We start from the raw sequence: 16114 nt of genomic DNA on the forward strand, positions 1-16114 counted from the left end.
TTGCCATGAGAAAGCCACAATTTCTCTGTGGTTCAATTTGCCCATCTATATAATAGATATAAATAATACCAATCTACTTTACAGGAATGTTGTACGAGTTAATCAGTTACAACCTGATCCTTTAGCTTCCTTTCTGAGGCAATGCCTAAATATATTTAAAAATCTGGGCTTTATGGCATTGTACAACTTTAGGAACATGCTTCAATGCCATTGACTTAAATGGGAGTGAGGCACACCTTTATGTAATCTGCAGAATAGGGATGGGTTTAAGCATGTGATTAAATGTTTTGCAGAATTGGGGCCATATATTAGACAGCAGAGATTTTTTTAATGAAGGTTGATTTTGAGAAGTTTGTAGCCAAAAGAAATAAAAAATCTCATTCTGTGTGTGGAAGTTTATACTCAGAAAAATGCTGTACCTCCTGGTTCCGCGTCAAGCTAGATAATGTACTGGTAATTTCATCACAGAAAAATTGTATCACAGTACCAGAAAATGATAAAACATCCAAACTGTGGAAGAGTTCACCTTCAACAGTGCTCACAGACTGTACCAAGGAAAAAAACATTAATAGCAGGGGAAAATCCAAACCCCTTGTCTGAAAGGAAACAGCACCCTCTGCCAGTCTCAGCGCTGAGAAAACACATCAGACATTCTCACAGTGGACGGTGAAGCAAAAAAGAGATGTAGCACCTTCAAGCTTAAAATACACAGTACTAGATAGAAAGGAAATGGAATATAGGTTATGTGAAAGTATTAAGGTTGAACAGTTGATAGGAAATTATAGGATTGCACTAAACTATGCACATAATAATAAACTATATTGGTTCTAAAAATTCCTAAAGAGAATTATATCAACCATGTGCAAAATATAATGTACCAGCAGATCCTTTAAACACAACAACATCTTAGTTGCCATACAACTATTCTCCTTCATCTAACCTTAACAAGAGTCCTCTACTCCGGTCTCTTTTTTGCCTATTTTTTCAGATGATGAAAAGGGAAAGTGAAAAGGGTTGGGAAAAGCAGCAAAATGATGTATATAAAAAATAATCAAAACTAGAAATAAAATTGTTTTAATAAGTATTTGTAAATAATTAATCAGCAATCCTTTGCACAGCCCGAAGCCAAACTACATATCGTCTGAAACAGACAACAGAAAAACTTCTGTGATAATTACTATCTAAAATTGGTTTTGAGGTTTGCTGATTTACCTGTAAATGCAATGTAATTCTACAGTGAATTTTGTTTATTATTTTGCCACAATTATCTTTGACATGTCTCTTTCTGTTATGCAGGCTAACTTGTGACTGTATAACTTCTGGGTACAGGTGGTTGAGATTTTCTGGTGGGAAATTGTAATGCCAAATGCATTAACTCTTATGCAGGAACTCATGTGTCACTTGGCACCGAGGGGTTAATTTTTAATTTTTTTATGCACTACAAATCTCTACATGATATTGCACTTTCATGTTACCCATCTGGACACTTCAAAAATCAAAAATGCTATCAAAGCACAAGCATGAAGTAGAAACTAGTGGCCTGATTTTCAGCACTGAGCACCTACAACTCCCACTGAAGTTAAACAGGAGCTACAGATCCCTCAGACATCTTAAGGAACACTGAAGACAACACATAAGCAGTATCACTTATCACTGAAAGTCCTCACTTCCTCACTCTACACTCCTTAGCAAATCTAGCGAGTTTCTTATTGGAAACTGAAAAACATTTAACTACTCCTCTTCTAATGTCACAATATCAGAGTCTCATGTACAAGACAACAAATGTTTGGGGCAAATTAAATAAACAGTTTACTAATAAAAAACAGTTGCAGGACTCAGGTCTAAACACATATATTCAACAGAAGTCCCATCTAAGTTTAGGGAAACAGCCATGTTAAATGCACCCATTCTTTAAACAGAGTCAGTTAACATGGGTATTTTCTTAGAGGTCAGTTATGCATTCCCACAGCTTAATTTATAAGAGGTGGTAGGAGAGAGATTGCTGTCTGCAGCACTACTGGCTCCAGAGAGTTTTGTCATGAGAGAACAGTTTTACATTATGCTTGGAACCTTGAACCTGGGGTTCTCTTAAATCAGCACATCCCCTGGTCCCTACTTTTCAGTACACAGAGGACAGAGGAGTGATTGCAGATGCCTTCTGTAACTACACTCCCCTGACCAGCGGACTTCCTTCAGGTGGGAGGTTGTTGTCAAGGTCTGTGATAGCAGAAGCCAATATGATCTTGGGCTAAAAATCCATCCCATCATCTATAAAAATCCAAACTTGACAGAGAATCTGGGTTACTGCCTTGTGCTGAAACTAAATTTGCAGGTGTTGGACACATAATTACTACCAGTAATTATAAAAATAATTTACGTGGGGCTTGTTTGTGGAAAATGCATAGCTAGATCTGAGAAAAACTAGTCTCCTGCCTACTTTTTAAATGAAAAAGAACATAGTAAATTAAGTCTAGTGTTCAAGAAATATATAGTATGAAAAGGAAAGGTTTATTATGAATTAGAGGAATGTTCTGTTTGAATTTTGTAGCTCCTATACATGATTTACACTAGAACTCCACTAATGTACAGTTTGGTGAGCCACAAACCAACAATGAAAGCAGATTTCCAGGTCCACAGTTTACTGATGCACAGAACAGAGAGGTTCTCTTGGTATGTCAAGGCAGAATTAATATAGGTGTCATCACATTTCACAGGCCACTGAGAGAGTGTCAGGGTCAGCCATGGCCCTGCCGCAAGAATTCACGTGACAGCAGTTGATTGTCTCCTCTGAGATCTCCCTGTTCAGCTAGAGCAGGGCCATTTTATTGCTGCTGGAGTGGCTCTGTTGTGGCTGAAGGAGTGATGAGGAACTGGTAGCTCATTCTGAGTAACATATAGAGGTGTTCTACTTCCCCTACAGAGCCAATGATTCTTGATAAGCCTCAGGTGCCTCTGTGTCCCCTTAGCATTGAGCCCAGCTACAAGAGCAAATAAAGATAGCTACCACTACTATTCTGTTGCTATCTCCCCATCTCCATCCCTTCTGCCTGACCTTCCAATGAGCTGCATAATGGTGTGCATGTGTTTTGATAACCACCTCAGTGTTTAATATTCTCATAGTGTAGATCTTCTGCATCATAGTGCAGTGATAACAGAACTTAGAGGTTTGGAACTCCTAGGTTTTCTTCCTGGCTCTGTAACTCATTTATCTAGGGAAAGTCACTTTTGTTTTGTGGCTCAATTTGCCCATCTAAAAAACAGGTATAATTATATTGACCAACATTACACGAATGTTGTGAGATTTAATCAGCCAGGACCTGATGCTGTACTTCCTTATGGAGATAAAACACCCTTTGAAGTCAGCATAAATTTGCCTGGGTAAGAAACGCAGTCTCAGGCTCTGGTAAGAAACTAAGGGCCTTATCCAAAGCCCACTGGAGTCAGTGGATATACTCCTACTGACTTCATTGGGAATTGGATCAGACCTAAACAGGAGGCTATGTCTGTTTATTTATTGGAAAGGACAGAGGTGATACAGCAGGCATGGCTGGAACGTCAAAATTCAGTTAGAAAAAACTCAAAACTTACTGTTATCCACAGGTTATCAAGCAATTCATTAGCTGTGATTCGGTGGGCAGGATCTACTCTCAGAAGTAGCTGCAGTACATGTTTAGCTAAAAAAAGACACTTTGATAAATCTCATTTCTGTTAATTATAACAAACCCAACATATCTCCCAAATGTCTCTGAGTGCTTTAATTCAGTAGAGAATATCTTACTTATAATGAGATGAAGTTAGCTCATGAAATCATTTAAGTTAATTTTTTTTCTTAGACTCACTTTTACGAGAAAATTAGTTAAGGAGATCCAAAATACTGTAATTGTTTGCTGAGTTCGTTCTTGTATTATTGGTGTTTGTTTTGTCAGATAGTTTAGTACTTACCAGCCTCACTAACTGTTTGCCAGATTGGATTAATAAAGTGCAGTTCTCCTTTCTTTATTAGTTCAAAAAGTTTTTCTTCTGAGCTTGCTATAAAGGGTGGGTCACCACATAATCTACAACAAAAGTAAGGTCAATTAATAGATTCTTACCATTGTCCCCTGACGGAATAACAGATACTCAAGATAAAACAGACCAGTATGACTGGAGAAGGTTCAGAAGGGATCTACAAGAATGTTTCAAGAGCTGAAAAATATATTTTACTAGGCGAGATTAAGGGGTTTATCAAAGAGCAGGTTAAGAGGTAATTTAATCACAGTCTCAGTCACAATCCACAAAGGGAGAAGATGACTAATATCTCATAGATTTTTAACCTGGCAGACAACGGTGTAACAAAATCCAATGGCTGGAAACTGAAGTTAGAAAAATTCAAACTGGAAATAAGGTACAAATTTTTAACAACGATAATACACTATTGAAATAATTGACCAAGACACGTGATTGATTCTCTATCAGTTAAAGTCTTTAAATCAAGACTGGATGTTTTTCTAAGAGATATGCTCTTGTTCAACCACAAGTCATTGGGCTAAATTTAGGAATTATTCTTCTGTGGTCTATGTTATGCAGGTGGTCGGACTAGATGACTATCATGGTCCCTTCAGACCTTTAAACCTAATAAATTATTTTGCACGGGATTGTTCAAACAGTGATTAACACAGTCTCAGCCCCCAAAATGCATGAGTCAGAAAGAGCCTAGTTCAGTTCTCAGAGCCCAGGTTGAGTTTGTGGCACTAGCAGTTAAAACATTTTTTTTAAATCTCTAAATTGAAAAAAATTGACAAAAGTCATTGAGAGAGAGAAAAATGAAAATTCATGATGCAGTTTGAGCAAAGTCAATTTTCAGGAAAGAACTGCACTATAGGAAATTAAGTAACTTTGATCTTTTTAAATTTGACATTTACTATATGTAGTCATATCTAGACACTTTATTGAGCTACAGAATGTGGATAATCTAAACTAATGTGTCAACAGAAAAGTGATTTAAGAAAATAAATCTACAAAAGTGTCAGAAAAATATGTATGTGTGTGCGCGCGCATGAGTGTAAATAATTTGTGAATACAGACATCCCTGGCATTTCTCTGCATCAAATAAATTATATAACAACTTGCTTGATAGTAGAGTAAGCACAGTATTAAAACAAATGACTGGACTACATGGTATTGGACTTCATCTCTGCCAATTCAGTTTACACTTAAAGGAAATAATACAATACAGTATTACTACATTGTGTTATTTTTATCTTTTATATTCATTATATACTGACTAATGTGGAAAGAAACAAACAAATGAACACATTCAGAACAAAGCTTGGCAAATAGTATGAAAACATTTGTGCAAAGATTAAAAAAAATGAATTTCCTTTGCCTATGTTCTTGACCCTTTTGTGTTTGGTTTCTGTGAACAATCTAATTCACCCGCGGGACTGTTCACAGAAACACCAAATTCTAAGGGATCACAATATAATTTTCATGGAAAGTAAATTTTGGACTTGTAAATGTGAAAGATTTACCATGGAAACTAGAGTCTACAGAATGATGACCAAATCAGATAGCAGAAATATATGACCTATGTTTTGAATAAAAACTAACAACGAGAAATTAAATTTCAAATATTCATAACAAGTTGCTTGTGAACAATCTACAGACAAAGATTTACATGGCAAATAATTTCAAATAGTGATTAAATTCTGCTCGTGGACTATTTGAAAAGAGAAATAAAGCCTAAATTCATCAAATAAATTATTTGCCATAAATTAAGTTTTTAGCTCTATCTCAAAACACAGAAATAGCAACTGAAATGTAGTTGGCATCTCCTAATGAAGGATGTCTGTCACTTTGTATCAAAGTATAGAATTATTATCCAGGGTTTTTTTTTTACTTTGTTTTAATTTTTAATTTTGTTAAGGTAAAACATAAAATTAATATTTTAGCACTTTTTCCTCCACTAAAGATTTAATCTCAAAATCACTTTCAACAAAAACTGCTGTGTTCTCTTTTATCCTTCACTGTTTTTTCCTCTCCCTTCCCCAGCACTTATCCACATGGAACTCAATTTCAAGAAAAGAAAGAATTTTAAGCATGACTTCATTTTAATCTATGATGCTATAAGTACTGGATAGTGACAGGGTTTGTGTACCCCATATCTGCTGTCAGCTATTGGTTAGCTATGAGCAATGTATACACTATCCACAGGGCATGGATGAGGGAAGGAGGGAGGCTAGATTTGCCTCCTTATGTAAAAGCCTTACCTATAGGGTAACATGTTAGCTAGCTGTCTATATTAGCACCCTCTGAACTGCTGCAAAGCAGTGCTGAGTGCAGATAGGAAATAAAATCTTTACCCCTACCCAGTACACAACTGGATTTAGGCATACACTTAGCATACTGAGCAACAAAAAACCTTTATTCATCAATAAACTAACATATTTCTACACGTTAATGGACTCTCCTCATTGATTACTGTTGTACCTGATTCTATCACTACATGTTAAAATAGAAATGAAACGGAAAGTTTAAAGTACATCTCCGCTTAAATTATATATAAAAATGCATCATGCGGGCATTGTCCCATTATTCAGAGACAGTCCTGTGCATCATCATTCATGAAAACTGAGTTCATGAGTCACCTTATTCCCCCCAGATAAGTAGAGACCAAGCCTGTCGTGGCAATAGTACACTTGGTGTCAGGATGGAACATGTCAAAGGGAGGCATTAATAGCAGCCTAGAAGGGTCAAAGTTGTAATAGTGGCAGTAATAGGTGTAATAGCGTCTTTAAACCCATTAAGGAAAGACCAGAAACTTGTGCCATGAGGGACAGGGAGGTGCCACTAGCAAAAACAGAGTTAACAGAAGAATATCCTACTGCTTTCTCTAAAACTATTTTCAAATTAAGCAATAAAAAGAAATGTGAAATGGATTCTATTAACTCACGTACAGTATGTTTGATCTTGTGCTGCCAACACAACTAGGTGTGAATTAATGCTACATTGGTCTAACGTTGTGATTATAAAATGCTAATTTAAAAATATTTATATTGCTAATTAAGGAATAAGGTCAGAAGTTGTGAGCTGTGACTGTTATCAACACAATTCACTGTTCTGAATTTTACAAGTTCTGAGCAGTGGATTGTGCTGATGGCAGACACAGCTCAGAATTCTTATTAACCAATCAAATCACCCAATTTCTAATGCCCATTTTAGAATATATTCTATCGTACTAAGTTGTGCAACTATAACTACTGCCATGCCAACATTAACACCCTAAAGTAGGACTATAAAACTGATGATGCATAAACATAAAAAAGTTCACATAACACAATACACATGAGAAATTAAAATAAGAATACAGGTAATAAAAACTACGATGAGGCCTTCATTATGTTGCAGAAAAAACAAAGGTGAGTTAGTTGCAAAGTAAAAAAAAATTAAGTTTACTTTTTATTTTAATGAAAATTCATAAGCAGTTTTATTATAAAGGGACAGCAGATTTATATTGATTTTACAAACTACTTACAGCATGTACATAATGACGCCTATGCTCCAAATGTCACACTGTTGGCTATAGTCATGGGCACTGATAACTTCTGGGGCTACCAACCAAGCAGAAAAAATAATATTAATAATAGAAAAAATTACTTTTAAATGCTTAAACACAAACATGAAAAATGTGCTGATGTGTTATAATTTATTCCCCTATGAAAAAAAGAACCAACAGCAGATATTTAAATGAATAATGTACAGGCTTTAACAATTCATGTTGATGTGTCCTCACTTTTATCATTTAGCTGCTAACAGGATTGTGACATTGTGACATTAACTTGTGACTAAATGTGGTATTGTTTTTCAAGTCGTAAATTGTTAAAACATTATTTATAAAATACTGATTTAAAGTACTGCATGATACCACATAAACATGTTTCCTTTCTGAAAAATAAGTGTAATATATAAGAATAGTCACATTTTCTTCATAAGGCATAAGAGTTTTTTGGTAGCACATATTGTCTAACATATATTGTGTACAGTGTACAAAAAACTGTAAAATTAACAATTCTGAAAATAAAAATGTTTTTGAATACTTAAATGGCTTTATATCTTTATTTCAGTGTGTACTAGATTACAAAATGCATACACTGTAACCTATTCACTAATCATTTTTACGTCGATATAGCCGTATGTTTTTAAAAAATGCTGCTTTGGAGCCAAATTGGTGGTAGTTTATCTACTACACCATGGGACTGAAGGTCATGAGTTCACTGCAAGACTTGAGATCTTCATTCCCAGAATCAGTGAAGATGACATGTTTTGGCCCAGAAGAGAAAGGAAAGCTAAATGTTTCATGCATTAGTACTCCAACCTATGCAGCACTGAAGCAAATTGACACTGGCTGCCTTAGAAGCTGTTCTCCCACCATTTCAACAAAGTCTGATCAACTATCTCAACCTCAATAACATTTTAATATACTATTTAACATTCTGTTGTCATTTAAAGTCTCCTTTTCAAAGCCTTTGCCTCTTGCTTTGAAGATATCAAGCTACAGAATGTACTTTAAAATACTGTCATATCATCACAACTGGTACACAAAATGTTAAAAGGAGTATTTCCATTGTCAGTATTTGCCAAATTTATCAAAAGCTATAAATCAAAATATCATCTCATCCTTATTATATTAGCTAATCTATTATACTTTAAGAATATTTTAATACTACCATTAATCTATTCTATTAAAAGCAGAGAAAAGATCGCTACATTGCAAAGTGCAAGAGCTGGAGAATTCATACAGTTTCATGTCTCCAAGAGAATAAAATATAGAGAGGCAAATTCTTCGCTGGTGTAACTCCAACAAAGGCAATGAAATAACATCACCAGAGGATGTGGCCCAAAGCATTTCTAAGTGCCTAGCTTGTACTTGGTTACACACACTGAATAGGAAGAACAGCTATTTCTAGATTAGCTATAAGGGTTAGCTACTGATCACAAAGTAATGTCATCGTACACAGAACCCTCTTTTTAAAAAATATTTTGAGATACCATTTTTTTGTAGGTTGAAATGCCTGTGGGGCTAAATTTTTTATTCTTCATTATCTTTCCCAGAAGGAGATCTGTTTTTACTTTGTTAAACAATCCACAGTCAGCAATCGATCTGTGAAACTCACTGCCTCAATGTATCATTGAGGCAAAGAGCTCAGTAGGATTTGAAACAGAATTAGATATTGGATGATGAGGACATCCACAATATACAAGATTAAAAAAATGTTTAGACGGTCATAAGACATCTGCTAACTGATTTGGGAGGAGGAAGGGAGTTTTAACAAATTTGACCTATGGGCATGTTACTCCATAATTACCAACTTCAATATTTCTTTCAACGTCTTCCGAAGCACCCGCCACTGTCAGAGATACCCGCCACTGTCAGAGACAGAACCACTCATAAGGTAGTTCCTATGTGAAGCAATATTAGGCCACGTCTACATTAATAAGGTAAGTCAAACCAGTTATATCACTCAGGGATGTGAGAAACGTATACATTGATCAACATAGCTATGTTGACCTAAGTCCCAGTGTAGACAGCGCTAAGTTGACAGAGAATTCTTCCATTGATGTAGCTAGCATCTCTTGGGGAGACAAATTAACTACAGCAACAGGAGAACCCTTCTCAACTCCCTAGTGAATGTTGACACTAAAGTGCTGCAGCGGTACAGCTTCAGTGCTGCAGCTGTGCTGCTGTAGCAGTTGAAGTATAGCCATAGCCTCAGTGTTTAATCCTCTTTTTTCCTTTGCATAGTTTAGGAAGACTAGGGTCTCCATGTCCTCCCATTTTATCTGAGGGAGGTTTGGGGTGGTGGTGATGTATGTGAAATTTTAGAAGCACAAGTTTCCTGTTTCTAGTTAGGACCTTTAATTTGTAACAAGTAATGAGCATGCTGAAGGCCTGAGTAAGGGTTGGGATTCTGCTTTTGTGGGAATGGGGGATAAGTCAATGCCTCTTTCCCTTAGATCCACAGTGTGAGCTCTCTCTGCAAGACCTCAGACCTTTCTAGCCTGCTCTCCAGCTGACTGGAGAGAGGAAGGACGTCTGAACAAACATTAGTCATGTAATCTGTTAGTATCCAACAGCTGTGTTACCCTTGTTACACTGGGTGCAAAAATTCAACAAAATGCATTTCTAGCCTGTGGAATCCAGCGCTACAGGAGAAGCCACGAACTTAGTAGGATTAAAAAAAATGAATTAAACATTTATATGGATACTGTGAACATTCACATTACACAAAATAGGATACGAAGTTTTTAAGGAATATTAAGCCTCATGCTTCAGGACACAAAGTTGGTCACTATAACTGCCAAGGGTTAGAAAGAAACTTCTCCCCTATTATTATTATTATCCATTATAGTTACTTGCACCTCTCTCTGAAGCATATGGTACAGACTTCAGAGACAGGATATCAGACTAGACCAGGGGTGGGCAAACTTTTTGGCCTGAGGGCCACATCAGCGTTCCAAAACTGTATGGAGGGCTGGGTAGGGAAGGCTGTGCTTTCCCAAACAGCTTGGCCCCTGCCCCCATCTGTCCCCTCTCACTTCCCACCCCCTGACTGCCCCCCTCAGAGCCCCTGACCCATCCAACCCCCCTGCTCCCCATCCCCTGACTGCCCCCTGGGACCCGCTGCCCCTTATCCAACCCCCCCGCTCTCCATCTCCTTACCACCCGGCCAGAGCTAGCCACGCCACATACTGCCCGGCAGGAGCTCGCAGCCCTGCTGCCAAGACCGCTGGCAGCACGGCGAGCTGGGACAGCAAGGAGGGGGGGGGACAGCAGGGGAGGGGTTAGGGGCTAGTCTCCCCAGCTGGGAGCTCAAGGGCCGGGCAGGACGGTCTCGCAGGCCAGAAGTGGCCCGCGGGCCATAGTTTGCCCACCTCTGGACTAGACTAGCCTGATCTAGTATGCTGTTTCCTATAAGGGAAGGGGAAGCACCTGACAAAAGGAGCTTAGAAATAGGCACCTCTCCATGGCTATTTGTGAGCAAGAAAGAACACAGAGTTATAATTGCATTTCTTCCTGTGATAAGAATAAACAAACATTCATAAATTGTATGAACTGCTGAACTTACCCATGTAGGTAGGAGTCCCACACGTAGACTGAAACATGCTTTCGCTACCACCTGCTTTCTGTACAGCTAAACCAAAATCAGTCACCTACAGGAAACAACACAGTAGTGAAACTATCCATACTGACATGAAGCTGAAGTTCTTCTGTTCAGCTTAGAGTTCATTGTTTGTGGCAAAACTGCTGTAGTCAGAGATAATGGTGTTTGACTGGACCTCTCAAATCATCCCACTCAATCTCCTACCTCAAGCAGGAAGGACTCTACCCCATTCCTTTCATACGTCTGTTACTTTGTATCAAACACTGCTAATGTTTGTTACATAACTTGCTAGGCAACCTGTTCCACTATCTAAGCCTAAGATATTTAAAAGGTTTTTCCTGATATTAAAGGTAACCTTAGAACCAGAGGTCATCAAAAAGGAATACACCACGGACAATGGACAAATTCCTGTTAACCATTTTGCTTTCCTTGTTGATAGGGCAGGCTGGGAGGCTAACCTAAAATCTAGTACAGATAGTAGAGGCAATAATCAGATACAGTCCATGGTGCGGGTAAGTAGGGAGAAGGCCAGAAGTCTGGAAGGAAAGTCAAGTGAAGCAAAACCAACTTCTGGAAAATCAAAGAGCTGTTTATTAAGAGCAGCACAGAGTTTGGACTGTTGCAAAAAACAACTCCTTTCTCTAGCAGTGACTAGAGCATGCTCCCATGTGGGTCCACTCCTCGCAATGATTGCATGTTCCTTGCACAGCAGTAGGAAAGTTGAAAGGGAGGAGGCAGCAGCAGGGGAGAGGGGCTGTTGAAAGCACACTTCAGCTGCCTGAACCAGAAAAAAGAGGGTAAAGGCTCTTCTGTAGCTCTTCAGAAATAGTTGCCTGGTTGGTCTGCAGCTTGGGTCCACTGCACTCTGCTTTGCTTAACACATTCTGCACTGTACTCAATGTGTTTATGCTTGCCTATTAAGTCACTGGTGGCTCCCTTAACCTCACAGGATGGCTCTTTAACAAAAAATGGCAGGGGATGGAAAAATAATTTTACAGGAAGCTCTGTGGGCAACGTTCTGTTGGTCTGATCGAGACCTCAGAGGGGGATCCCAGCAGCTCCTTGAACCAAGAAATGAAGACAGAAGCTGGGAAAATTGGTCTGGAAAAACCCCAAACACCTTTTTTTTATTTAGTTAGTTAGTTATTGTTTAAAAAAACAAATTAGAGGTGTATTCTATAGGAAACTAGTGAGTGTGAGTAGGTTACAAAAAGAGAAGCTATTAACCACACTTTAGAAAGTCTCTCTAATACAAAGTGAACTAACATGGAGACTCTTCACTACTGTTTATTTTAGGGAGTAAGCGGCATTATATTTTGTGGTTCCGAAGTACACCTGAGGTTACATTTATCTCTGCTAACTGCTCTGGACTCTCATGGGAATGAGAGATGTATCTCATGAGATGTTTGCAGTGAGCAACTTTTTAATTTTAACAAGCATTTCCTTTTATTTCTTTAAACTTAGCTGTTTGCTCTTTTGCATTCCGAGTGTTTAATACTGGGAATCATTTTCACAACTTTACGTTAAATACTGAAAGGGTAACATTATATTCTGTCCCTTTACCTCCTCACACACAATATTTCCGAGCTATACAAATGACATAAAATGGGGGTCAAACCCTCTGCAATGATTTGCTGTGGGGAGAGGGTGCAAGAAGTCCCTTCTTTCACAGCACAGCCATAATGTGACATCCCTGAGAACAGGGAAGGTTTCCTTTGAATACTGGGGCCATGCTGCATACCGCAGAGAAGGTGTGCTGGGCTGTGCGAGGCTCCTGTCACCTCTGCACATCAGGATGCGACAGCACAGCAAAGGCGGCACACTACAGCTTTTTTTTTTAATTTGTTATAAAAAGTGCAGCAATTTCTGTTTTCCATATATCATCTCTAGCATCCTTGGGGCATCATCTAATTCAGTAAAATCACAAATGGAATATTTGTTACTTGATGATTTCTTTTCTGTGAGTGACCTCTCTCTGTCAGAGAGATGTGGACTGTGCTGGAAATATGGGGGGCAGTTCAGACTTGTCCAGTGGACTTTGGGAACTGGCCGTATCCTTCATCCCTGAGTTAAGTGTGATGATTTGAGGATCTGTCTGTACCACTTCTGAATTGCTGATAATTTTATGAAATTATATCATGAAATTACTGTGTCATGGAAAGCCTACACGGATGTGAATCCATCAGGAATTAGCAGGCTGCATCATGTCTCTCCCAGGCCAAAGACAATGGGGAGTGATCAGCACTCAACTATCATCTATTCAAAGTAAAACATCTTGGGCTAATGGCTTTATTGTAGCAGGGAGAAGACACTTCCTCTATTTGTCTTAAGGGAGGGGGCTTTGAAGTGGAGAAGTGGAGAAAACAGAAGGCAGAACAAAAGAAGCAGGTGACCCCATAAGTTGTTTATAAAGGGACTCACAGAGAAGGGGAAGTGGGAGAGAGCCATCTTGCACCCCAGTAAGATAAGGGAGGATGTTGCTAGGCCAGGGTAGGCAATGAGGTGAAAGACCCTGTCTACCAGAACACAGATGATCCCCCAAAAATTCCCAAGGGAAGGGTAAGCTAGTGAGGGACATTGTGTTTATAGTGTTTTATTGTTTTGTGTGATCTGCACTCTCCTGTGCTTACCATGATAAAATATAAAGAGCATAAAGTTGACAGACTGAACAGAGAGTGAGAGTGTGTGTGTGTTTGTGTGTGGTATCACAACTACGGTGTGACCCTGAGAGTTACACCATAAACCACAAGCTTCGCACCTGTTGGATGGAGTTCTGGGAAAGGGGCATGTTTAAGTATTGGGTAGCCTGAAGGGTCAGTGCTCTGCCCAGAGAGGCTAAGTAGGTGGAGAATGAGTTCCAACACGCCAAAGGAAGGATGCCAGATACAAGGTCTTCACCCTGAGAGCATGCGTAAGGACTCCTAGATCGGGGCAGTGGCTGAACTCCATTCAGGCACCAAACTCTAACACACCCCTGGGAATCTAGAGCATAAAAGCTTGGACTCCCCTCATAGCAGTGGGTGGCACCTGCTAGGATCTGTGAAAACAAGCACCTCCAAGGTATACTGAAATATTTAATTTCTACTAGTTGATAGATGTAAAACTCCTGACAGTAACACCACAATACAACTATGATAGTTATACACAGTGACCCAAGGAGAGACCATCACAAAAATAACCCAGTGGGATAGGTCAGTATCAGAAAGTAAATCATCTGGTAAATTGTTTTCCATTCTGGATCCTCATCTCTCCCCTAACGGGAGACATTTGGCAATACAGAGAAGAGTAGAGAAAATTACAGGGAGGAGAAGATATGTAGGACAGAAAGAAGGTTCCTTCTTCCCTAAAATTAGCAGTATTTATCTACTACAGGATCATCACCTAGAGCAACTTTCTGCCCAAGAATGAGACTGTGGAGAATTAAAAGTGAAGCCAAAATGTTTTGTAAAGGATGAACAAGCTAGTTCAGTATCTGGATTGTGAAGGAAGGATCTTACATTACATGGGCTTCATGTACATAAGCCCACCAACTGAGGGACTGCATCACTCTGGATGGTATCTTTACTTTCCTTTGTGTCTCTTGTAGACAGATTCTGGCCTCTAAAATTAATCCCTGAAGTTCTCTCGTTAATTCATATTGTGACAGACCCAGGCAAGTGGGGTGCAGGAATCTGGTAGAGGGCAAATATACTGGTCACTGGGTGAATAGTTTTCTGTTCCCTGAGTGACCAGAGCAGGGTCTGCACTAGAGTAGTCAGGAACTTGCAAGAACCAATTAAGGCAAACAGGCTGATTAGAACACCTGCAGCCAATCAAGGCAGGGTAATCAGAGCACCTGGGTTTTAAAAGGAGCTCTCTCCAGTCAGATGGGGGAGGAGCCAGAGGAGAGGAAGTGTGTGTGAGGAGGAGCTGGGAGCAAGAGACACAAGGAGCTGAGACTGAGGGTGTGCTGCTGGAGGACTAAGGAGTACAAGCATTATCAGGCACCAGGAGGAAGGTCCTGTGGTGAGGATAAAGAAGGTGTTTGGAGGAGGCCTTGGGGAAGTAGCCCAGGGAGGTGTAGCTGTCACACAGCTGTCACAAGAGGAACTATAGACAGCTGCAAATCCATAGGGCCCTGGGCTGGAACCCGGAGTAGAGGGCGGGCCTGGGTTCCCCCTAAACCTCCCAACTCCTGATCAGACACAGGAGGAGTTGATCGAGGCTGTGGGGGAGATCACTGAGGTGAGCAAATCTGCCAATAAGCGCAGGACCCACCAAGGTGGAGGAGGAACTATGTCACAATATCCATACAGGAATCTCCACGTAAGACTGTAGAAGATGCATGTAAGGATGCCTTGGTAACTCTTGGCTCTGAATCACCTTAAACATTGGTGCTTGAATGTTGCTGAGTTGCGTAAGGAAGACTGGCTCTCCTTGTGTATCTCTCAACCCCCAGATTGGCAATCTTCCAAGAGGGGGATTAGAGAATTCTTCATATTACAAACTTGTTTATCCGTAGCATGGAGAGATACTAAGTAGTTCCTTCTCACAAGGTGCCTGGTGCTGACATTCTGTCAAGTATGCCATCAGAGGATAAGTTCCTAGACTCCTCCGTGGATAATATCACTGCCAGTTCTTTCATAGACACTCTTGGGGATGCAGACAGAATGAAAGGTAATGTTTTGTATTAGTGACTGACAATGAGAAGGCCTGATGCTTATATGCCTGCCAGTTCAGACCAAACTTTTCCTGATCTTTTTCTTACTATATGGTGTAGATTCCTGTGCACCTTGTGTCTTGAGGGACAGATTCTCTATTCCTAGTCCTAAAACCTATTAAATGCCTTCAGAATGATTTGACATTTTTTTCTTTTTTCTCCAAGGTTGTGTAAGAGCACCTATCTTCACAGCATACTGCCTTATCCCCAGTGTTCATATGTCTGAAGTTGCCAGGAGAAGGAATATCCTGCCCTCTAGTGCTATTTCTGGATG

At 39.5% G+C, this 16114-nt stretch overlaps 1 protein-coding gene across 7 annotated transcripts in view; it reads right to left on the reverse strand.

Annotated features, from left to right (window-relative positions):
- STK33 (serine/threonine kinase 33) overlaps window positions 1–16114 on the reverse strand; it is a 91759-nt gene that overhangs the window by 15934 nt on the left and 59711 nt on the right. For all 7 annotated transcript variants that reach the window (XM_050954551.1, XM_050954550.1, XM_050954548.1 and 4 more), the window contains 4 exons: window positions 11106–11190; window positions 7514–7589; window positions 3943–4055; window positions 3589–3674 (listed from right to left, as the gene is read on the reverse strand). In XM_050954551.1, coding sequence (XP_050810508.1) covers window positions 3589–3674; window positions 3943–4055; window positions 7514–7589; window positions 11106–11190 — 360 coding nt within the window. The remainder of the gene's footprint in view (window positions 1–3588; window positions 3675–3942; window positions 4056–7513; window positions 7590–11105; window positions 11191–16114) is intronic.

This window comes from Gopherus flavomarginatus, chromosome 5 (assembly GCF_025201925.1).
Source record: "Gopherus flavomarginatus isolate rGopFla2 chromosome 5, rGopFla2.mat.asm, whole genome shotgun sequence".
NCBI lineage: Eukaryota > Metazoa > Chordata > Testudines > Testudinidae > Gopherus > Gopherus flavomarginatus.